This window comes from Pezoporus occidentalis, unplaced genomic scaffold (assembly GCF_034315485.1).
Source record: "Pezoporus occidentalis ecotype Australia unplaced genomic scaffold, CSIRO_AGI_Poc_V1 ctg2, whole genome shotgun sequence".
In the NCBI taxonomy this organism is placed as follows: Eukaryota; Metazoa; Chordata; class Aves; order Psittaciformes; family Psittacidae; genus Pezoporus; species Pezoporus occidentalis.
The window spans coordinates 21,150,118-21,174,361 of NW_026913855.1; the positions used below are offsets into that span (position 1 = coordinate 21,150,118).

A 24,244-nucleotide genomic window follows, 5' to 3' on the forward strand; every position below is an offset into this window, starting at 1 on the left:
CCATGCACTAAATTGTTATCAGATATCATCTACTTTCTATTTGTGTAGTCTTCAGAATCATCCAGTTCTTTCCATACAACTTGTTCTCTTCTGCTTTAATGGACCTGTTCTGCATCATTAACAAATTTAATAACTACGCTTCCTATTTTTGTGCCATGCTCATGTTCTTTCCTCTTTCAAAAATCATTCTTATACCTTGCATGGACTTAGGATCCGACTAGTGCAACTGCCTAGAATATTCTTGCCCTTCTGTATTCTAAGAAAACCAACAGGATTTCCTATTTTTTTTATCAGGAAATACACTTTTAAGCCCATTTTGATTAATATTAATAATGCTAGGAATTATATCCTGTTCTCACTGAAAATAATTAGAAAAGTATCTGTAGTTTAAGCAAATCAATAACAAGTAAATACTGACTGAAGGATGTATTAATATACAAAGCTACGTAAGAACAGCGAAACAGTCTTAGAAAGAACTAGGAGACTGGAAAAAGCATATAACCAAAGAAGGAAAATTGCAATCTTAGCACAGACTAGTAAATCCACCTCCCATTTCAACTAAACTAGTAGCACAATTAATAGGTGAATACAACCACATCAGACTTGGAGCGCAATGAACTGAAAGCAGCAATACTGGTGAGCGTGAAAAAACTGCATTGCCAGACAAGCCCAAGTGTCTTTTAAAATTGTTTTATTTGGCAGAATACTTACAAAAATTACAGATTACCCCCAAAAAAAGTCAAAGTTAATCTCAAATAGTACATAATTACAGCAAACATCAATGACTTTGGAAGATGGTAGCCAGTGGGAAATGGCAAATATAACTTATATGCAATGTAGAAAAACATCTTTATGTATCTGAAATTCTTAACATGAAGATAATTTTTATGTAAGTGCCAGGAAAAAATCAAAATTACTTAAAGGTTATAAACAAAGATAAAAACAAGTGAAGGGAAGGGGCTACTAAGGACTCCATGTATGGTTTTTATATCTAGATTGTTTTACCATCTTCAACGATCTAAAAGAGGGAAGTGAAAGACACGTAGATCAAAAATCCTCAAATGAGAGGCTTTTGGAGCAGTTTCCCAGCCAGTCAGGACAGAGGATAAAAACACAAATCAAATGGGCCATTAGGCAGAAGATTTAGGCTGGAAAACTCAAGCAGGTGGTGGAAGACAAACCGAGGTGAAAGATCTGTGCTATGTCTGTAACAGCAGGTAAGATGGTTTTCTAATGTCTTCAGTGTTCCATGTACCTAGTACATTATTATATATATATAAAATCACAGGAATACAGAAACACCAGGCACAGCAGCTCATGACACAGAGACACGATTACAGTACTCAGGCTTCAGCTGGACAATAGGCTTTAAATTGAGGCTCTTTTTGAGCAAGTGTTGCAAAAGTGGAAGACGTGTGGCTCCAGCACAGTACAGTGGTTTGTCTCCTCAATTCTCACCAGGGCACAGGCACAGCAGGCTGGCAGATTACAGCTTAGAGCAACAAACTGCACTTGGCAGTGCAGTCATGAAGTTGTAAAGTGTGCACAGTAACACACTGCATATGCTCCCAGAATGGAAGCCTGTCCAAATGACAAGGCACATAAAAGGTGGCACAAGTCACTTGTTAAACGGGCTTCAAAACATGTAGAAAAAACATAGGCAGAAGAAATATGAGTTGAATCATTATGGCACACATCACTTTGCAAAATAAACAGAATTTACAATGGTAAAACTCAAATAGCAGAAGGGTGTGTTTGTGTGTGAACTGTGAGAGGGTGAAGAGTTACATGTTGTAACTTAGGTCATATTATGTGTCACATTTCTTCCCATGCTTGGTACTGTGTTGTTTCTAGGGCCTCAGAGTACAAGAGGTACCGATAAAAAACAATGTAGTCTCTGGCCTTTACAGTTTACAAATTAAGTTAACAGATGGAAATAGAGTGCAAGGGAACAGAGAGCACTAGTCATCCTGACAGGCAGTGGACTTGGCACACCAGCTGTCTAGCTACGCTTATTTTGAATAGCCACCAAATCCTACTCTGTACACCCCATCCCTGGCACCTGTTTTCTGATCAAGTTATACCCAGACTGCAACTTGAAACCATAGAAACAACATACTTGTGGAGGATTTTGACTAGTCTGTTCTCTCTTGGGAAACAAGTATGCTTCATTCTTCAAAGAGTCCCTAGCGCTTAGATGCTACAATCAAGCCAGTACATGTACATATGATACAATTAAGTATGCTTAAGTTGCTGTAAGTATGATGCCAAATAATAAGACATAAGTCTCTACTAAGGTTATAGAGAAAAAGGCTAAGTTGTTAGTTATAACGCTGAGATACCAAGAAAATTAGAAAATTATTTCTTTAAATTCCTTTAGTTAAGATCCTGGATATTAATCTGGAGTAGGGTACTCACCTGGTCTCAGCAAGCATAAAACAAACTTAAATTAGTGAAAAGTTTATGAATTACGGGGAGCAGAATAATCGGAAAAAAAAAAATCCAACACAAAAAAAGCTTGTCATATATCTGCTCTTTCTTTTGTCTACAACATAACTGATTCATTTTCTACTGCATCTGATCTATATCAGCTCTTCTATTTAGCTGACTTTGTCTTAACAGCTACTTCTTTTTTTTCCTCCAGTTTTTCACCTCCTTCTGCTATTTGAGTCAATCCTTCCTTTCCCCAGTCAAACTCCTGCCATTGCTCTCACCACTGCAATTCTGTCTTTTCTGATCTTGGCAAATACTTTTTTTTTTTCTTTTTTAGTCTACTTGGAATGCTGCTGGCAAAAATTTGCTCTGAAACTGTCTAAAATTCCAAATACAGGAGTAAGAAAGTGTCCACTTTTTCTGCATCCCTCTGTCTTAACCATTTGCTGATTTTACCCCACCCTATGACAGCTTTGCCATACATTTATGCATCTGTGAGGGTGGTGAGGCACAGGTTGCCCAGAGAAGCTGTGGCTGCCCCATCCCTGGCAGTGTTCAAGGTCAGATAGTCTGGGGCTTGGAGCAACCTGGTCTAGTGGAAGGTGTCCCTGCCCACGGCAGGGGGTTGGAACTGAATGAGTTTTAAGGTCCCTTCCAACCCAAACCAGTCTGGCATTCTAGGATTTATCATGCCGCGTAACTCCAGGATGTCTTGCCTCTTCCACACTGCTGCAAGAAGTCAACAGTCACAGCTCCTCATGAGAAATCATTTAATCAAGAATCAGTTGCAGGCATACACCTTTCTCCTCATTGTGGCCTCATTTTAAGGCTTAGCACTTTCTTCCCTATTTTCCCCTTTATATGTTAACTTCGTTTATCTATCAAAGGACCAATTTTGTGAATCCTCTTGCCTGCTTACAGGACACAGTTCTCTGACATTTCAAACCAGACAAAGCCGTGAAGAATACCTTCAGAAAATAACTGTTCTGTCTGGCAGCTGGTTAAGAATGGACCACATATAACTAAAATAATTAGTAGTCTTTCAGCTTCTGATTCTGTTGCAGTATCCCAAAATAAAAATGGGCTTCCTGCAGCAAAGCATCCGAGAGAGCAGGCATCAGTCAAATGCTCTTTCAGTCATTTGCTTTTGGCTAGAGGACAGAAGACACACTCTTTAAGACTTTACAAAGATGTGATGTAGTCTCTTGATTCCTATAGCAACAGTGCAGTATCTGCCCCTAGACTTATAGGCCACCTCTTTCTCCTCACAGAAAGCTGCACCATCATCTACACATTGCAAGTGCTGCTCTCTGTTTCCTTTCCCATCCCAAACATATACAGAATTCTAAGGTAGTTGACAACTTGCACACCTGGAGTGCTGTGATGGATGGATGCAAGCTCTTTAGGAAGGGTGGGGTTGGGAGACGAGGAGGGGAGCTGCACTTTAGCTGAGAGTGCAGCTGGAATTCAGGGAGCTCCACCTTGGGATGGACAGTGAATCAGCTGAGAGCTTATGGGTCAGAATTAGCAGGCAGACCACCATGGGTAGCATTGTGGTGGGTGTCTGCTACAGACCACCTGCTGAGGAAGAGGTAAATGAGACCTCAGATAGGAGGAAAGAATCCTCATGCTTGCAAGCTGTGGTCCTCATAGGAAGCTTTAACCACCCCAGTATCTACTACAGGGGTAACAGAGCAGGGCACAAGCAATCCAGGAGGCTTCTGGGGCATACTGAAGATGAATTCCTAACACAGGTATCTGTGGAGCAGAAAAGTAGAAGTGCTCTGCTGAACCTGATTCTTACTAATAAGGAAGAAATGGTCAGAAGTGTGAAGGGCAGGGCAGCCTTGGCTGGATCACAAGATGGAGAATTTCAGGAACATGGGAGGATGGAGCAGGGCAGAAAACAGGATCACAGCCCTAGACTTCAGAAGAGCAGACACAGGGATCCACTTGGAAGAGTCTCACAAGTTACGGCCTTGTAAAGAAGAGGGTTTTAGGATAGCTGGTTGATTTTCAAAGATCACCTCCTCCAGATTCAAGACTGGTTCAACAGGCAGGAAATCAAACAAAAGCAAGAGGAGGCCCACACACATGAACAAGGAGCTCCCGGCTGAGCTCAAGCATTACAAGAAAGCATACAGTAGCAGAAGCAGGGACAGATGACAAGGAGGAATACAGAGATAGTGTCCAAGCATGCAGGAATGTGATTAGGATAACAAAAGTCCACCTGGAGTTGAATCTGGTGAGGAACATGAAGGGCAGACAGAAAAAGACATACAAAATGTAGGCTTACTGCTGAATGGGGAAGGGGACTTGCTGAGAAAGAACATAAAAAAGGCTGAAGTACTGAACGCTTTCTTTGTCTCCTTTACCAGTAAGATTCGTTGTCAGGAATCCCAGGCTCCTGAGACCAGTACGAAAGTCTGGAGCAAGGAAGACTTGACCTTGGTGGAGGAAGACAAGGTCAGGGAGCATTTAAATAAGCTGGACATACAGTAGTCCACGGGGCCCGGCAGGATATATCCACAAGTGCTATGGGAGCTAGCCAATGTCACTGTGAGACCCCTCTCAATTATCTGTGAAAACTCATGGAGATTGGGAGAGTTCTGGAAGACTGCAAAAAAGCAAACATCACTTCTGTCTCCAAGAAGAGGAAAAACAGGGAACTGGGAAAACCCAGGTTGTTCAACCTCACCTCAATGACAGAGATGGTAATGAAGCATACCTTCCTGGAAACCATTTCTAACAAATGAAGCACAAAAAGGTGACTGAGATTAATCAGCATGAATATGTGAAGGAGAAATTGTACCCATGTACCAGGACATGGCCTGGGGGTGACTGGCTGGAAATCAGCTTTGCAGAAAAAGACCAGGGATCCTGGTGAGCAATAAACTGAAGATGAGCCAGCAATGTTCTGTTACAGCACAGAAGGCCAGCAACATCCTGAGCTGAATTAGGAGAACAATACCAGCAGGTCAAGAGAGGTGATCCTTCTCTACTTGCCACAGATAAGATCACATCTAGAGTGCTGTGTCCGGGCTGCCCAGTACAAGAAATACATGGACATACCAGAGTGAGTGCTCACAAGATGGTTAAGGGATTGGAGCATCTATCATGAGGCAAGGCCAAGAGAGCCGAGATATTTTTTAGCATGGAGATGAGAAGGCTCAGGAGGTATCTTATCGATATGCATAAATACCTCACTACAGGTTTTAAAGAAGGCAGAGACAGACTATTCTCTATGGCACCCTGTGACAGGACCAGAGGCAAACAGCACAAAACAAAATAGTGGAAATTTCATTTACACACAAGAAAAGCCTTTTTACTGTGAAGAGGTGAACAGGCTTTTTTATTTAGAACAGGTTGCCCAGAGAACAACTTAACTCCATTCCTGAAGATACTCAAAGTTTCACTGAACTTGGCAGTCAGTGACCCAACTTCGAGGAGGGAAGCTGGGAAACTTGATCTCCAGAGGTCCCTTTCAACCTCAACCATTCTATGATTTTATGATTCTACACAGGAAAGACTTAAGCATTACAAGTAACTCAAATACATGCCAAATCAACAGATTCACATGGAGAATAGAGAATGAAGAATGGAATGGGGACTGACAGCAGAAACGAGGCAATAACAAAACACCTGAAATGCTCTTACCTGCAAACATATGCAAACCTAGCTGCTTTCTCTTTGCAAGCACAGCAAAATTACAGAGTACAGAGATGAGGGTAAGAATCATGGTTTAGTGAGGCCAATTCAGGAGTAGTGATTGAAAATGCTATTTTTTTTTTTACCTTAGAAAGCAGGTATTATGGGACAAAATAGTAGGATAATGAATGTAAATAATGCACTTCTATTTACTATCCCTTAATGCAGGACTGGAAAGAAGCTACTGGAATGAAAAGAAGGCTATTGATGAAAAAAATGTAAAAGAAAAGAACAAGCACACTACTGAGTAATACCTATACATAATACATGCAACTACATATATAATGCTGCTTCTAAAATCATTTTCCCAGTCCATCACTTTGAAATTATCACTGTTCTGCTAGTGCTTCTGCATCCCTCACCTCATATTAAAACAAAACACAAAACAACAAAAAAACAAACCAACACCCCCACCCCCCCAAAAAAAAAGAAAATAAAACAGATCAAACCATGCTTTCATACTACTTCTGGTCCCCACTAAATATGTTTGCTCCCTTAGAAGAGCATTACATGGGTTTAGAAGAACTGGTGCCTATTATATATAGTTTATTTACTGTATAAGTTTGGTGGGTCTAGTGCAGTAGACCTGTCAGTGTTCCTACATAGTCTTTTCACCTTTGAGACAGCAGAGAGGACTGCTGAGATGCAGACTCCCTGCATATCCTTTGTTTCCTGTTTTTCAGATTTGCCTGTCCACTCCTTTGAAAGAATTAGTATCAGAAACTCTCTGATGCTTCATTGGCTAGCAAGAATCCTGCTTTCCTTATGAAAAGCTGCAAAGTCATCTTCAATGCTGTCAATTAGTGACTGAGGATGTAACTCCTAAGACGGGAACAGCAGTGCACAATTAATCTGTTTTATACAGGGAGCCAGGAACAGCTCCACACTATTTGCAGTTCACTCCTTGTCAGCTGCAGGATGAGAGCACCTGAATGCGCCGGCAGCCTCTCCTTCAGGTAGGAGCAACAAAGAGCTTGGAGCCTGCGCTGCTGAGCTCTGAACAGAATCTTCTCTGTGAAGCTTTCACAGCACATTTCCATGGGAACAGACACATGCCTTTCTTGTTGCCGAGGAGACAGTCACTGCTTTTTGAGATTGGTGAACATTGTGCCCAAAGCATTTCAGCATCTTTAAGATCACAAGGATCTTTATACACACATAATCACCTTCCCCACCCCAAGTTTAACATGTCAATCATTCTCCCCATTCCTATTTTCCAGAACCTGTTTAAAGCATTTCGATAGAATTATGTCAGATTATTCCTCAAATCTAGGTTTGATATCAACATTCAAAATGACACTGTCAACCTGAACACCTCTGTATGCATAGAAATCTTTTCTACCATTGTTCTGTAACTCTTTATTCACTCTCACTGACCTAACTTGCAGTAAAACAAATTCTTTCTGCTGCATGGGTCTCCCGTGGTGCAGATCTGCACTCAGAGAAAAGCTGGTTTGCAAAGCTAGTGTTCATCTTCCCTCCGGCTTATCTCATTCCCACTGTTTCAAAACTGGGAAACGCTTTTGTACAATCAAAGGGCTCAGTACAGCCGAGGCCTCAGGGTGGCAGCAGCGTGGCCGGCAGCACACGCATAAAGGAGGAGCCGAGCTCCTACCCCGTGTCCGCGCTTCGCTGTCAAGCGAGGGAGCAGCTCGGTGAAGCCGCGGCCAGCACCGACACCGTGCCCCGAGCGGCTTCTTGCTGCCCCTCTGTGGCAGCTGCCACCAGTCCCCTGCGGAGAGGTCCTGAGCTGCGGGGGTCCTCCACGCAGGAGCAGCCCTGCGAGCCTGGCAGAACGTTCCTCAAGCTGCCGCAGAGGAACAAATGCAGCTCCCTGGGCTGCAGGAAGCGGTGGCCACCTGACTGCTGGTGCCACCGAGTTCTCTTTTCCCATTATCTCCTCCCTCAGCCAACTTTTTGCTCATCCCTTCTGAGAAAAAAAAAATGCACTAGTAGTTGAGATTTGTAATTTGGGGAGGGAGCATCAACTGTGTCAGATGGAGAGACAGCTAAGAGACTATGAACAAAGGAGCGATGGATGGAGTCTCCCATAATGGGGGAGGCTGGAAGCCTGGCATTCCTGGCAGCAGAAGGGCCCCTTCTCCACCCTTATATCAGCATTTACACAACCAGTGCAGCACACATTTAAATTTTTGTACTTCAGAACTCCCAAAGATACTAATTATCCGAAGGGAATGCTTACACAGACTCTCAGCCCAGAGGGCCTATTACAACAATTGGACCTTGTCTACAATGGCACCATTTCTATGCTATACCTCTCACTCATTCTAAGTGAGTATTCAGGGCCAAGTACCATCATATTCCTCTCAATTTTGTACTCCTCCTTAGAGTTACTCACAGCCACTATCAAGATACTGTGTTACACCCAAGACATGATGCAGGATAGCTGCCCCCACAACACCAACCCATCCCTCACTCAGCAGATTCTCCACAGAGTTAATTCAAAAACTATAAAGATGCTGTAAAGTCATGCAATCTAGATTGTTAAATTTCTTTAAATCAGGATTTACTGTGTCCTGATGTCTGATCTTTCACTGTTTAATTGTCCTCCTTGTAAAACTATGCCTTACTTCATGTCGGAATTTCATTACTTATAGCTCACAGACCTGCCTTTTATACCCTACCAAGACTTCCTGGGTTGTGTGGGCCACATACTTTAACTAATGGTAGTAGCAGAAATAATTCCCAAATTCACATACAGAAAGAGGCAATGCTCATCTGCCTTTTGCATATCAGACTAGAAGTCCATGCCTTAATACAAAAAGGCCTTGTGAACTATCTTCCCCATTTAGATTCTTTAAGATCAGAACAAAATCCCCCTCTCAGCCTCTCCTGAATGAACGAAATACAGCGAGTCCTTGTGCCTGCTCACTATAAAACAGTAGTAACTATATCTTTCATCCCCTTATACATCTCTTCTCAGCACTTCTCCATATTCCATCAGCTTTCTTGAAGTACAGATACTTGAAATGGAACCTGTATTATGGCACTATGCAGTAATGTCCCTAGAATGGCATCATTTTAGGACCCTGTTTTTATTTCATTACTAGCACAATCCCAAAGCCTATTGATTTCTATACAAATTCATCTGTTTTTTCTCAACATATGATCCTTATATATTACCCAACGAAAACACTGGGAGTGTTAAAAGGAACCTAACATATAAATGAACAAAAAAAAAAATGTATAAAGGAGTCCAAATTGGTTGGCATATATAACCTTCCACAGTATTCATCACTGCACTAATTCCATCATCTCCTTCCATGTATTCCCCCTGCATCCAAGGATTCAGATTATTCTGCAACCTCAGTGACATCACAGCTCCACTGCTGACCAAGTGATATAGCCTGTCACAAGAGCTTGAACTGCAAGAAATACTGGCCAGCTCTGCATTACATGGCCTCTTAAGGTCTTCAGTGACTGTACATCAACATCAGCTTGCCTCAAAGAGAGCTTTGAGTCCCAGAAGAACCTGAGTCTACGGTATCTAAGAGATTTTACCACTGCCAAGTTGTATTAGATAGTACCAATGCTCTGTGATGGGTGAGAGGATATACAGTCAGACTCTCATATGGCCTCTGCCATGTACCATGCAAGTTTTCAATGAGCTGTTTCACTGCTGACTGGCAGAATACAATAGAGAAACTGGGGGGGCAGCAACAACCACTCAGGGAAGACATGTCCACACAAATGTTGTCCACACAGGCTCAGCATTCAAACAAGAAGCCACTGAAGATGTTTGAACAGGAGAAAGAAGAGACAAATGAAAGTTTAGTCCAGGCATGGTCCCTTAAGCGTGCTGCTCAAGACCCAGCTTTGTCAGCATGACCAAGTAGCTACTGCTGATTTTGCAGGATAATCACCACCCCTTCCATTAATATTCGGAAAGTTGGAAAAATTAGGCAATACCCTACAGGTACTTGAAAAAGCTAGACTGAAAGTCTGTAAATAAGAAGGGACCTGAAGCACTTACAGAGAGTGTAAGCAAGTACTTCATAATCATAACTAAGATTATTACCCACCTTACTACTTTTACCCACCCAATATTTTTCGTGACTGATTAAATGTCCTTTGCAAAGACAGTGTATAATATTAATGTGTGTTCTAATTTACTTAATAGTATTTCTCTCCACAATTGCAAGTTCTTGTACCATGACCATAAAGAAAGCAAGGGTCTCCAAAAGGCGAGTCTCAGGACAAGTCAGGCTCCTCCCATCACATACAGCTCCATTCCTGAAGACATAAAGTTTTTGCCCAACAAACTGAAACCCCTTCCCACCATTTCCTTCTCCTACTTTGTTTTGGGGGTTTTCTTGGGTTTTGGTTTTGTTTCTCCTCCCCAAACAGGAGCATGAGTAGGTGGCAGGCAGGCAAAAGAGGCTAAATTGTCCTGGATAAAGATCTCCATATTTACAGCTCTTTTCCCCAGCAGTTTTTTTACATGCTCTGCAGATGGCTGTTTTTCATTTCCTAATCTGCATTTAATTTCAAAACAACCCCCAAGACCACGTCCCAAATTCTGGTCATTCATCAGAGCTCCCTACCCCTTCCTCTACCATTTATCCTTTTCCTCATTTTCCTACTATTTTCAAGGCACTGTTTCCTAGCCCACCACTGCTCTTCTGCCTTTTGACGATGCTGAAGGCTTCAATATGCACTCAGATGTCTTTAGTGATGCAAAGTAGTGTTTATATCTGGCAAGTATTTAGTTCTGGACAAGTATTTAGCACAGGAACAATATTCTGTGCAGTAGAAACAGAGCACAAGAGAGTCCAAATATGATGTGTGGAATAGGCCTCCACAGAGCAGTTCAAGAAGGGTAAGCAAAGGAAAGAAAAGACAAGTCCTAGGTAACAGTGCAATCTAAACACCAAGTAAGCCATCAGAGTAACATTAAGTGCAGATAAATATATTTTGCTAAACCTTGCTAAAATATTTGAAAATTTCCACTCTTTTCATCTGAATTGAGCAATAGATCTCAGAGGGTTTCATTTTAATTCTCTCATAAGTAGTGTTTTTTGTTTGATACTTGCTAGGTTTGGTTTTCAAATTAAAAGGAAGGGACTCTGCTATGCACAACACTCATCACACAGCAGCATAACTCTTCTATTAAAAGGTTTCTCTCAATTCTGTAAATCCAGAATGGAAACGCTCCCATCCTGTATCACCAAAGCCTACTGGATGGTATAATCCAAGACATATGCGTTCTGCTTCTCTCCAAGGCACCTTCATTCTTGCATGAAACTCAGAGAAAACCCTAAACTTACCACCTTCTTCCAGGAACCTATCTACACCATGCAGAACACCCACTACATGACTTACCAAGAAAAACGTGATTTGGCTTGTGAAGTTTTACTGCCTTTTAGTGAAACTGATTTTCAAACAAAAGTTTTCCTATCTTCATTTTTCTTCCCTTCCGAAGTACAGTCTATAAAGAGGAACAAAGTATTTTTATATTCAATTTTGAGTCAGTACAAAAGACTTGGATAGGTATGGGAAGCCCACACTTCAGAGGTCTAATACATGAAGGAAATAAAGTCAAAGATGGGGAAGAGAGTTTCAGCTAAATTATTTAACTTCGCTATTCTTTTTTCCTCTTTAAAGTTGCTTAACAAGAATGTCTGATACCTGGAATAAAAGAAGCCTTTATCATTTACTATCCTCTCCTCAGACTTTTACAAAGACTGTGGTAAAAAAATCAATTTCTGACACCATCAGATCTCAGCCCAAAGCTCCACACAGCCAACTGGACCAGATGCTCAAAGGAAGGTACAAGAAATACAATTTTAAAAATATCCTGCAGTTGGGTTTTTTAATTGTTGGGGGCTTTTGTTTTTCTTTGGTGGCTTGGGGTTGGTTTTGGGGGTTTGTTTTTTTTTTTACAACTACAGAGGGCATTCTAATAAACTGCTCTTCTACATCTGTCCATTAAAATTTTTTTGTTTTTTTTTACTATATGGATTGAGCCTCATAGCTATAAAACTATTATTGCAAAAACCAAAATATATGTATATTCCCCTTGTACGACCTTCCTGTTTCTAACAGACATGGTTTACTAACAACCTGAGCCTGGACTGCCATGTTTAAGAGCCAGCAGTCTAATACCTTCATTTGAACCCATCTATACTGTAGACAGCTGAAACATCTTTTAGAAATAAATGCTACAATCAAATTTGACAGGAGCTAAAACAAAACCAAAAACTTGGTGTTTGTTTTAAGCCTGTTGCCTGATATCAATAGGTTCTATAAATCATGTCCGAATGTTCTATAAATAGTAACTCCTTTCCTCTGTGATGCCTGAAGATCTCTAGCACAGTTACCTTTGTCTATCATTTTTCTAAAGGATTCTCACACACCTCCTCTAATGGAAACCTTTCCACTTCTCACTATCCTCATCGCTTTCTCTAGAATTCTTCTAGTTCTACTAGTCACCACATCTTAAAGGATATAGAACTGCATTCACTCTGCAGGACATAAGTGAAACATGAATTTATACATTATGATATCGTTACCTTCAGTTTTGGTAATTCTTTTTCTGGAATATCTAGTATAGACTTTTCCATTTTTATCGCTACTGTTAAGCTCATATTGCAAAGAACTGTCTATAAAGATGCCAAGAACTCATTCCTCAACCAAAAGAGATAATTTTGACAACAATGTGGCTACATTGGTAGGCTTATTTTCTCTACACACTTTACATATGAATTCATCAACCTTAAATTTATTTTGCTGTATTATCACCAGTTTTTAAACATTCTTCCTCAGTCTTAAGAGACAGACTTAGGTTCTATTGCACTGAATAATGTCATGTTATTGGCTAATTTTGTTGCTTCATTATTTACCTCTTTTGAAATGATTTATCATACACTGAATGCCAATGGGGAACTAAAAAGGCACTCTTTCCATTACAGAAACTGAACATTTATTCATGCTGCTGCAGCCACCACCTCCAGCAGCTCCAAGACCTGGGGATTCCTCTAGTTCAGATTTGTCCTCTCCAAAGCTATACCTGTAGTTTCATCAATTAGTGAAAATATACCGTGGTCTTTGCCTCCATTATCCCTCAACTAGCAAGTTTGTGTCCCTGTGTGTCACCCTCCTAAAGCAGAAGACTGTCTTGAAAAGTAGAAAATCTGAAAAGGGGATCACAGTGGAAAACTCAAACTGAATTATCTGTGCCACACTGTGGCAAAGAGAGCCAAAGGGACCCTTTAATTTATGAGGAGAAGGAAGCAGGGGTAGCAGGATGATTTTCTCCATATACTTCAATCACTAGAGATGTCCGTGTTGGAACACTGAATAAAGTAGTACCAAGCACAGTCCAGAAGTCTGAAAAATGTCCATGAAAGATTCATGTAATGCTACATGTTTAATGAACTAAACACAAAGTTGAGAGATGAACATGATGATCTTTAAGTACATTCTATGTAAGTACAAACATTCACAAAATCCCAAGTGATAAGAGAGCTTTTAAATTAAATATGAAAACAAACAAACAAAAAAGACAAAACAAAACCCAACCTTAAAAAAGGCAGAACACAAGCCAATGGACAAAAGGTGGCATGAGACAAACTACACCACAAATCACTACCACAGAGCACGTGTCAGTCAGGAGCAAGGCAGGGTGGGGGATCACACTCCTAACAGTTACAATGACGCTCTGTTCTACTTATGCCCTGCGGACACTGGTGTAACCTTCATCCCTTGGCTTCAGAACAGTCTAGCCATCAGAAACAAGGTTATTTACAGAATCAAAGGGGCTAGCATGGCCATTAGAAGATCTTCAAATCCTTCCTTGTGACAAGTCAGTACTGACCTGCCCAAACCCTTAACAGATATCTAAGCTCTTAAACCCTCGACTCACAGAGGTTCTACAGCCGGTATATTCCATTATATTTTCAATCTTTAATAGCTTGCCAAACTGCAGCTTGTCTTTCTGGAAGGAATAAAAGCCTCACGGTAAGGACAAACAGAAGTTGATTAGTGCTCAGTAAAATACAGGTGTCAGGTGATCCAAAAGTCTCTTTAGCCGTAAGATCCATTAATCTGCAAGCAACCATGATCACGCAGATCAACACCTGACTTCATGGATGGTGTTGACTGACACCAGGGCTTTGGCTTCTTTGATCACAGGATGTTCTTTGATTAATACAAATTACTGGGGAGAGACAGGATTTACCATCAGCCAGTTCCCTCAGGACTCTGGCGTGCATTTCGCCAGGCCTCACGGACTTGTGTATGTCCAGGTTCCCCAGACAGTCTAGAACCTCATCTTTTCCTACAGTCCACATGCAAGCCCAGCAAGTCAACCGTATGGTGGGCTGCATTAAAAGGACTGACCGGCAAGTCAGGGGAGGGGATTCTCACCCTCTACTCTGCTCTGGTGAGATCCCCCGAACACCGCTGCATCCAGCTCTGAGGCCACAACATAAGGAGGACATGGAGCTGCTGGAATGAGTCCAGAGGAGGCCATGAAGATGCTCCAAGGGCTGGAGACAGACTGAGAGAGCTGGGCTTGTTCAGTATGGAGAAGAGAAAGTTCCAGGGAGACCTTAGAGCAGCTTCCAGTGCCTAAAGGGGCTGACAAGGAAGCTGTAGGGAGGTTTTTTTGGCTTTAGAGGGGAGATAATGTGGGTGGTGAGGCCCTGGCACAGGTAGCCCAGAGAAGCTGTGGCTGCCCCATCCCTGGCAGTGTTCAAGGCCAGGTTGGATGGGGCTTGGAGCAACCTGGTCTAGTGGAAGGTGTCCTGTGGCTTTAAGATCCCTTTCAACCTAAACCATTCAAGGATTCTATGATGGGTGGGACTTCATTCCCAACATTCAGAGACTAAAGAGAATTACAAATGAAAACCAAGAGGAGGGGGGAAAGTTGTTGAGTATGTCAGCCTTCTCCATGTCCGTTGTCACCAGATTCCCGGTCTCATTTACTGAGGAGTACAGTTTCCTTTATCTCCCTTCTCTGACTAGCATACTTGTAGAAGCCCTTCTTATTATTCTTCACATCCCTTGCCAAATTTAGCTCCAGTTGTGCCTTAGCTTTCCCAATCCCACCCCTACAGACTTGGGCAGTATCCCTGTATTCTTCCCAGGATGTGTCTTCCTGCTGCCACTGCTTATACATTTCCATCTTGTGTTTCAGTTTGACCAGGATGTTCTTGCTCAGATACTGGTTTCCCACCTTCCTTGCCTAATTTTTTAAATGCAGGAAGTGATAGTTCTTGTGCTCTAAGAAAAGTGCCTTTAAATAGCTGCCAGCTCAATGTCCAGAGATCACTGTCAAGGGATGTCCCTCAGGGGTCTATATTGGGACCAATGCTAATACCATAGATAGTGGGATTGAGTTCACCCTCAGCATGTTTGTAGATGATATCAAGCCAAGCGGGGCAGTTGACAGAGTAGAAGGAAGGGATGGTATTCAGAGGGACCCCAACAGGCTGAGGGAGTGAGCCTATGTGAACCTCATGAAGTTCAACAAGATCAAGTACAAGGTCCTGCACCTGAGTCAGAGCAATCACCAGTATCAGTACGGGCTGGGGGATGAAGTGATTGAGAGCAGCTCTGTGGAGAAAGACTTGGGGATATTGGCAGATGAAAAATTAAACATGAGCCATCAGTGTGTGCTTGCAGCCCAAAAAGGCAGCTGTTTTCTGGCCTGCATCAAAAGCAGCATGGCCAGCAGGTCAAGGGAGGAGATTCTTCCTCTCTACTGTGCTATCCTGAGACCCCACACCTGGATGCAGCTCTGTGGTCCACAGTACAAGAAAGACATGGACCTGTTAGATCAGGTCTAGAGGAGAGCCATGAAAATTACCAGGAGGTTTTAACACCTCTCCTATGAAGAACAGGTGAGAGAATTTGGGTTATTTAGCCTGGAGAAGAAAAGGCTCCAGGGAGATATTATTGCAGCCTTTCAATACTTAAAGGAAGCTACAAGAAAGACATAGAGAGAATTTTTACCAAGGCCTATAGTGACAGGACAAGGGGCAACGGTTTTAAACTGCGAGAGGATAGGTTTAGACTGGACATAGCAAGACATTTTTTTTGTGATGAGGGTGGTGAGATACTGGAAGAGGATGAGATGATCTTTGAAGATCCCTTCCAACCCAAACCATTCTGTTATTCCATAAACCACACACTGAATGAGCTTTGTGTTTTCTCCTACAACTAATTCCTATTGGCCACTGTCCACATTCAGCCTGATCAGCATACCAGCCAGCTCAGTTATCAGTGGTTATTCCTATGATCTCAAAGAAGAAAAAAATAAAACTAAAATCTTGAGTAACCTTGCCATATGTCCTTTCTCTGCCATGGAAACAGAAAGCTTTTAAAAATTATCTATAAGTAACATTTAAAAAAATCATCCCTCACTGACCTAACAGCTGAAAACACAGCTCTTGCTCTCCATCTAGACATCACCTTTTAACTATAAATTCTGCAGTTGCCATGAATCATACATATTTTGCCAGGAAAAAATGACTGGTTTAAATCTTTAAAAATCATGAATTCATAAATGTTGAATGTTGTGCCTTGTTAGGCCTTGCAATTTCACCAAATGAAATCAAATTTCTTTCACATCATCAAAAGCACATTTGCAAATCAAAGGCCACATGCTTCTCAAAAGTTAAGTTTATATGATTTCCCACTTCAGTGCAATCGCTGTGCCCATAAATTCAGAAATATATGACTGGTAAATTGTGTTTTTATCTCTGCAGTTTAGGATCTTGAAAGGAGCTGAACTGCCTTTAAGCAAATTATTATTAAAATTCTTTCACAACAGAGAATAAGTGTGCTGAATTTTGGGGTAAAAACTGAAAGATACAATGTTGATTAGACTGAAACTGACATTCCTGAAGCAGGGAAATTCTTCATTCAAGATAAAGGCTTTCATTTAAGACATGGTGATAATTATGTTCAAAGACAAATGCTTCTATCCCTAGCTTTGGACAACTACCATAGCCAAACACAGACCTCATAATTACAGTTCAAAGTACAAAATAGTAAAGACCATTGGACTATCAAAGGCCATAAAGGAAAGTTTGTCTTTCAAACACTGGAACCAATTAATAGAGGTTGTTTTAAGAAATAGAAAGAAAATCAAAACATCTTTCTATAAAAATTCATGGGGCTCCTGTGCAGCACTGAGGCCCCAGTGCTATCAATACATCCAGGTACAAGAACGACCATAGCATTGTCATTTTCATATTTACTCAGTGAGTATCAGAAACATCTGACAAGGTTATCTCCGACTGTCAATTCATGAAAATCAGACATACCTCACTTGATGATCTCTGAGTAACATTTCCTGAACAAGACCTACTAGCCACTGTCTACATCATGAAAGTGTCATGAAGAACACAGCAATAAGTGTGTGAGCTAGAAGAAAAATCATGCAAGTTATAGTTATTTGCTTGTTTCTAGGCACTTAGGACACTTCTGTATAAACTAAAAACCTGGATAACTCCCATGGTATGATACTAGAACTTCTAATCCTTCACATTTTAAATTAAGCACCATTCAGTCACTCCAACCACAACTTTCCAGAAAAGCTGAATTCCTAGAATGCTGTTCAATTTAAAGGGAGACCAGCAAATTCCAGGCATTAGCCCAAGCACTCTGTTTGAAAACCACTTGTGGCAACACTGCACTGGAAGAGGCGTGCACTCGAAGTTATAAGTATTGAAGGTTGAACCTAACACCTTGCCTTTCATCAAAAACCTAAAGGAGTTTTAATACATAAATTCTTCTGATTTCAGGAAGAGTTGTGCATTCTCTTCAGGAATATACATTAGCAGGTTTATTCTGCATTAACTTTAACATCAAAGGTGTCTTAACAAGTTAGTCAGCACAGAGAACATGGATGGCATATGGTATTTATAGGAACAGAAAAAAAATGGAGTTGGGTGCCAGAAGTGAAAAAGAAAGAAACTTTCCTAGACATCAACTAAAAAAACCTTTTTGCCACATATATTGCCTGGCATTCAGTGGTCACCTTGAACCCAACACCATCCATAAGTGCAAACATAAGTAAAAATCACAAAAGCACTTCCTGCTGAGCAAGTTATTATTCTCCTTTTAATTTCTTTTGCCAAGCATCTGCAGTCACGCCCTTTTTGTCCAGTCTCTCCCTATGCCAACTACCTCTCATCCATACCAGAGTCTTCTGTCATTTGGAACCTAAATGAGAACTACCAAACTACCTTTCTAAAAGACACACCCTTACTCAGCAACAGCTGCGAGCTGGATACAGGTACCCACTACCATTAAGAACATGCCACAGTGAATGGCCCTATAGTTCTCCTTGCACTCAGAGTCCAAGAGAACTTTCAACTGAACAGAAAAGGACATAACAGTAACAGAAAACATAATCACAGAAAAGTCAATCACAGAAAACTGAAACAACTCCTTCCAATGAAGATAACATTGAAACAGCAGACCTACAAGTTTGGGGAATTTTCCGAAATTGTTTACTCCAAACAAATTATGCTGAATCCATAATTAGATGACTGCAAAAACTTGAAAGGTATGTGAAAGAAATAAAAGACTATTCAGCATTTGCCTCACCTTCCTATTCCTTTTTCACATACCCGTTACCTGTCAGAGACAGGATACTTTGGTCTGTCTCAGCATAACACAGTTCTTAAATTCATATAAATTATGATTGGATGACTAGTAACATACTTTCCCTATCTCACAGAATCAAAAAGGCAGAGGTAGTAGGTATTGGGCAAAGCTCCTAACTGTACTGCAGCAGCCTAGGCAATATGGTTGTTAAAAAGCCAAATCAGATGACAATAACAAGCCTAACGTGTCTTAAAATAAATAAAATTTAAAAATTTTAAAAAAAGCTAGGCTATTTATTCCCAATGCAAAATAGAACACATTTTTCTACCAGACAATTTGTACTACCAGTGAAGTGACCTGGGCAGGATGTGAAAAGTTAAGAGGAACTGATCCAGTTGTGGGAGAAACAAAGTCCCTTACAGGCATACCGTGTATTGACTTGGGAAAAAGACAGAGGGATACAAGTGGATATTCACCAGCGGAAGCAACAAGAGGAATGGTAGGAAATAAAGATACAAGTGGCAGATTTGAGTACTTTATCATGGAGATGACCAATACATACCCAGCAACAGCAGGTACTGCAGAAGTCTGACAGCTGGGAAGAGCTAACCATGCTAATTTAAATCTGCTGAGAGAGGAATGGTAGCCCTACAAATCAATAACCATCTGACAAGAACTAATCACATTTACTCATAGCTAATGGAGTAATGAATTACCACAAAGAATACCTGTTACCACCACTACTCTTCATTCTTTCCTCTATTAGGCCTGCTTTTAGCAACTGCATTCTCTAACATTATGTGCTCTGAGTCAGTCTACTCTGGCTAATCAGCACCCTCCCTGTCAGCACTAGCAGAAACTATCACAGAAGCAGCTGGCTAGTAAAAGGACCAGCTTAGGTCAATAGCAGCAAGTGGGCAATTCAGGATTTATTTCACAAAATAACATTTCCCATATATCCAAAGCCAAACATTTTCTAGTCCCAACACAAAGCACAGACGCATTCTTCCCACCTAGAACAGGTCATTTTTCAAAGGGCTAAAACCTACCTGTACCAGACTGGGTAGCTGATGAACACCTGGAGTCACATGCGTATAGACCAAGAGGAAGCAGAAAATTTATCCAACAGGATGGGGCAGGAGACCACATATTATGTCATGATGAATTAGCAGCAGATAGTCTCATTGACCTGAAGCAGGAACAGCTTTAAGACAGCAGGCCGAGGATGCACTGGGACCCAGCTCTGAAAAGAGAAAGTACATACTGAGTGAGAGGGAAGTAACATACAGTATAAATAAAATTTCCTAGAACAGCATCAACCTATGGGACACTTCATAAGCAGCACAACTGAAGGAAAAAGAAAGAAGAGAGAAAATGCAGGCAAGAAAAGATGCAACTGACAGTGATTAGGGACTCCTCTGCAAACAACTGCACACAGATGCATGTCACACACACAGTATGCTAGAGATTGGAAGGGACCTCAAAAGATCACCTAGTCCAATCCCCCTGCCGGAGCAGGAACACCTAGATAATGTTACACAGGAATGTGTCCAGGCGGGTTTTGAATGTCTCCAGGGAAGGAGACTCCACAACCTCCCTGGGCAGCCTGTTCCAGTGTTCTGTCACCCTCACTGAGAAGAAGTTTCTTCTCAAGTTTAAGTGGAACCTCTTGTGTTCCAGTTTGTACCCATTACCCCTTGTCCTATCATTGTTTGCCACTGAGTAGAGCCTGGCTCCATCCTCGTGACACTCCCCCTTTATATATTTATATATACTAATAAGGTCACCCCTCAGTCTCCTCTTCTCTAAGCTATAGAGACCCAGCTCCCTCAGTCTTTCCTCATAAGGGAGATGCTCCACTCCCCTAATCATCTTTGTTGCCCTGAGCTGGACTCTCTCCAGCAGGTCCCTGTCCTTCTTGAACTGAGGGGCCCAGAACTGGACACAATATTCCAGATGTGGTCTCACCAGGGCAGAGTACTTTTGCCAAGGCATTAGGCCATCCTTACAGATGGGAGCCAGCTTGTATTTGTAGAGATTAAAAAAAACATGAAGAAAGTACACCACTTGCCTACAACCTGTCAACATGTTAAGGCATGCTCTAATAAGAGCCATAGGGTAGTAAAGATTGGAAGGGCTCCCTGGAATTTGCCTGTCTTAACCCAGACACCAGGATACCTTCTTACACAGATGTTCTCAGTTATGTTTTTGCCATCACACATCTGGTAATCCTTGGGAAAGCAGGCCAGTTCAGGAACTTTAACTGAGTCAGCTTGCTTTCATTCTTCAAAAATCAAATCCTTAAAGGCTATCAGAATACTCCAGCATTTCAGGAGGCATTATTAGATGCCCTGGTAGGATGGTGAGAGTGTTGCAAACTGGAAGAACTAATGATCCCCCAGATTTAGGGTATAGGCAGGCAGCTTTAGTGTCTGCATATACATGACAGGTCCCATAGAAGATGAGCCAAGGTAAGAAGGAAAAGGGAGCTGCTCCTTGCGAACAGCTGAGCCAGCTGCACCTGTATACAAAGCACTGCTTCTTCTGACAGCTCTGTACTGCAGTTGAAGAAGAAAAGAAGCATTACAGCAGAAGTGAACACCAGCACTCACAGCATTCACGGGTATAAGCTCATACCTACTCATGCAGTTAGAAGCAACTGCTGAAAGAATGGATAGGCAAGAAAGCATCACAGTGCTAGCCTAGGCAGTGCTGGTGACTGGCACTTTGAAGAATGAGAGCAAATAGCAGACAACTCCATTAGGAATAGTAACAAGGCTCTAGGTCCAGCAGGGTCAAAACAAGGGAAGAACAAAGGGCATAAAGAAGATCATGGTGAATTGTGCTAAAATAGAGCTGAAGTCAAGGAAGGATAGGTTCTAGAAAAGCAGTGGCTGAGGCAGAACACAGCAGTGGAAGCACTACAAGTGAGAAGGAGTGGTCCAGGAGAGTGCACAAGGTACAGAAAGGCACATCACTGCAGCACTGCAGAAAAGGAGGCAACCAGAGGCTGACAATGTTGGGAATCTCACCCTGCTGTAGGGGCAAGGCCAGGCTGCAGGCTTCTTCCTCACAGAGGGCAGGAGATTCTGCCAGGAAAGATGGGCTGGTTCTTCATGATGGTGTGTCCATGGTAAACAGCAGGTTACCAATTGCTCCTGAGGCAGCAACAAGGAACTAGCTATTTTCAGAAGCTGCAGGACTCCCCTGGATGGGCAGCAGTATGAAGCCAGTCTCTCCAAGAAAGGCAGTGCTGACAGCGCTAGACAAGGATACTGCACAAACACACCCCCAGATCATGTCGAACTTGCTTTCTTCTCAGTTCCCCGTTTAATTTCTACCTCAGGCTTTCCCAGCAGCAACTTGCACATAGTGTCCCTCCACAGGCCATGCTGATAGACAAAACGGAGGAGTTTCAGGCCTCAGGGAACAGCAGTCACCAACAGCAAGCTCCTGCTGCCAAAGTGAAAAGGTTTGTCTGTGGGGGAAGCCAAGATCTTCTGGAAGACCGTTAATGTCCTACAGACACAGATCACTTTGCCCTGAGAGAGTTTCTGGGACTACGTATCTCCCTCTGAAGACAGAGTTGAGAGCAGCTTAGAGGCAGCAAGAAAAATGCTCTCTCTCAAAAGGTGTTATCTCCTGCATGAAGGCTGGTTGTTCTGGAGCACTGGAGACAGCTGTCAGTCGCAGAACAAGACTGGGTGTGGAGTGTCTCAAGGAGACACGGTATTAAAAAGAGAACCCTCCTCTCCAGAGGACCATGCAAGAGCCAGCTGGGCAATTCCAGGCGAGTGCTGATGTCTCCCATGGGAAAGTCAGTCCCTGCTGAGGGAAAGCCTCCCGCAGGGACTTGCAGCCCGCATTTGGGAGTGGTAAATGGGTATTGGGCTTCCCATCTCTGCCTGCCTCTCCAAGCCAGGTGGGTCCCTGCGAGGTACCAAAGCCACCACAGCTTCGCCAAGGATGCGGGGGCATGCGCTGGGACAACTGGCGGGACCCAGGTGGGCGGCCACACCGGCGCAACGCCGAACGCTAAGGGAAGCACAGAGAGAGCGGCGAGGGTATTCCAGCCCCCGGCTCCGCGGAGGAGCAGTGCGGAACAGCGGAAGCGCAGGGTCCGCTGCCCGGACTCTGAGTCTTCCGGCCAGACAGTGGGCAGCGCCGGTTCGGGAGCACCGCCAGCGGCCGGTGTCCGTGCCCGACGCGAGGATGCCGCTGGCTGGGCGCAATGCGCGGGCGGAGGTGTCCCGCTGCCAGAGCTCCCGCAGGTGCCCAGGGCGGAGCCATGGCAAGTGCCGCCGCTGGGTCGAACCGCACGGCAGCCCAGGGCGCGGGGCGGCGGGACCGGGGGCAAAGCTCACCATCCCGTCCATGCTCCTCCCCGCCGCTCCGCTCTCCCGCTCGCACCGGGTCCGCCGTCCCAGCACCCGGCGCGGGGCGCCTGCGCGTCTCTGCAGAGAGCTGCGCAGGGACCGTCTGCAAAGTGCGCGTCGCTCGCCACCCGCGCAGCAGCGGCAGAGGCGCGGGACTGGGACGGGAGGGCCACAGCGCCCTCACCACCGCGGGGAGGGGGTCCCGGTGCGAGAGCGACCGCTCCTCCGGCTCTGCTGCGCTTTACCGCCGCTTCGGGGACAGGTGGACTGCGTAGCTGCGGACCCTGCAGCCGCTTCCCAGCCCTGCGGGGGCGGCACGAAGCGGAGCTCCTCCCGCGGACGGGCGGGGGCAGCGCCCGGACCTTTGCAGCCCCACGGCTCGCCCCAGCGCTGCTGCCGCTGGGGAGCTCGCTCCCGCCCGCGGGCGGTTTCCACGGCACCGCCGGGAGAGCGCTGGACGGGCTGCGGTCCGCTGCCACAGCTCCGCCGCCGCAGTCCGTTCGCGCCGCTACGGCCCCCAGCTCCCTGCCGCTACCGAGCCCCGGCGCCAAAGCCCCCCTCGGCCGCCAGAGAGCCGCCCCTCACCGCCACAGCCCCCTTACCAGAGCGACCCTCGCCCGCCGCAGCCCCTAGCTTTCCAGAGCGCCTCTCACCAGCATAGCTCCCCTCACTCACCACAGCCCCAGCGCCCCTCTCCCGCCGCTACAGCACTCCTCCGCTATCACAGCTCCGCAGCCCGCCGCCACAGCCGCACGCCCCCAGAGCGCCCCTCACCCTCAAACTCTCCCCCGTTACAGCCCCCCCCCCTCACCACCGCCCCCTGCCGCCACAGCTCCCCTCACCCGGCGCCGTAGCCCCCTTCACTACCACAGCCTCCGCGCGCACCACAGCGCCTCCGTCCGCCGCCATCCGTCCCGGCAGCGGCCCCGGCCTCGCTCTATCCAGCCCTGCGGGTCGGGCTCCGCCACAGAGCCCACGCCCAGGCTGCCGGTGGGCCGGAGCGACAGCCCGCAGCCCGCCCCGCGGCCCCACCTGACAGGTGCCGGCGGAGCCCCGGGCAGCGCCCTGGCTGACGGTACACACAACTCGAGGGCGTGCCGGGGAGAGCCGAGCTCTGCGGTCGGGGTTTACCAAGAGTCCATGAG

General features: G+C 44.2%; 1 protein-coding gene across 6 annotated transcripts in view; it reads right to left on the bottom strand.

Annotated features, from left to right (window-relative positions):
• The window catches only part of SMARCD3 (SWI/SNF related, matrix associated, actin dependent regulator of chromatin, subfamily d, member 3), an 85,372-nt gene extending 61,347 nt beyond the window's left edge, over positions 1-24,025 (bottom strand). The window contains exons 1-3 of one of the 6 annotated variants that reach the window (XM_062618142.1): positions 23,942-24,025; positions 21,756-21,881; positions 19,773-19,966 (exon numbers count right to left, since the gene is read on the bottom strand). In XM_062618142.1, the coding sequence (XP_062474126.1) occupies positions 19,773-19,872 (100 nt within the window). In that variant the 5' untranslated portion in view covers positions 19,873-19,966; positions 21,756-21,881; positions 23,942-24,025. Of the gene's footprint in view, positions 1-19,772; positions 19,967-21,755; positions 21,882-22,064; positions 22,171-23,087; positions 23,399-23,941 lie in introns of those variants that run through there. The other 5 variants (XM_062618144.1, XM_062618145.1, XM_062618146.1 and 2 more) reach the window with 5 other exon arrangements.
• Between the last annotated feature and the right edge of the window lie 219 nt (positions 24,026-24,244).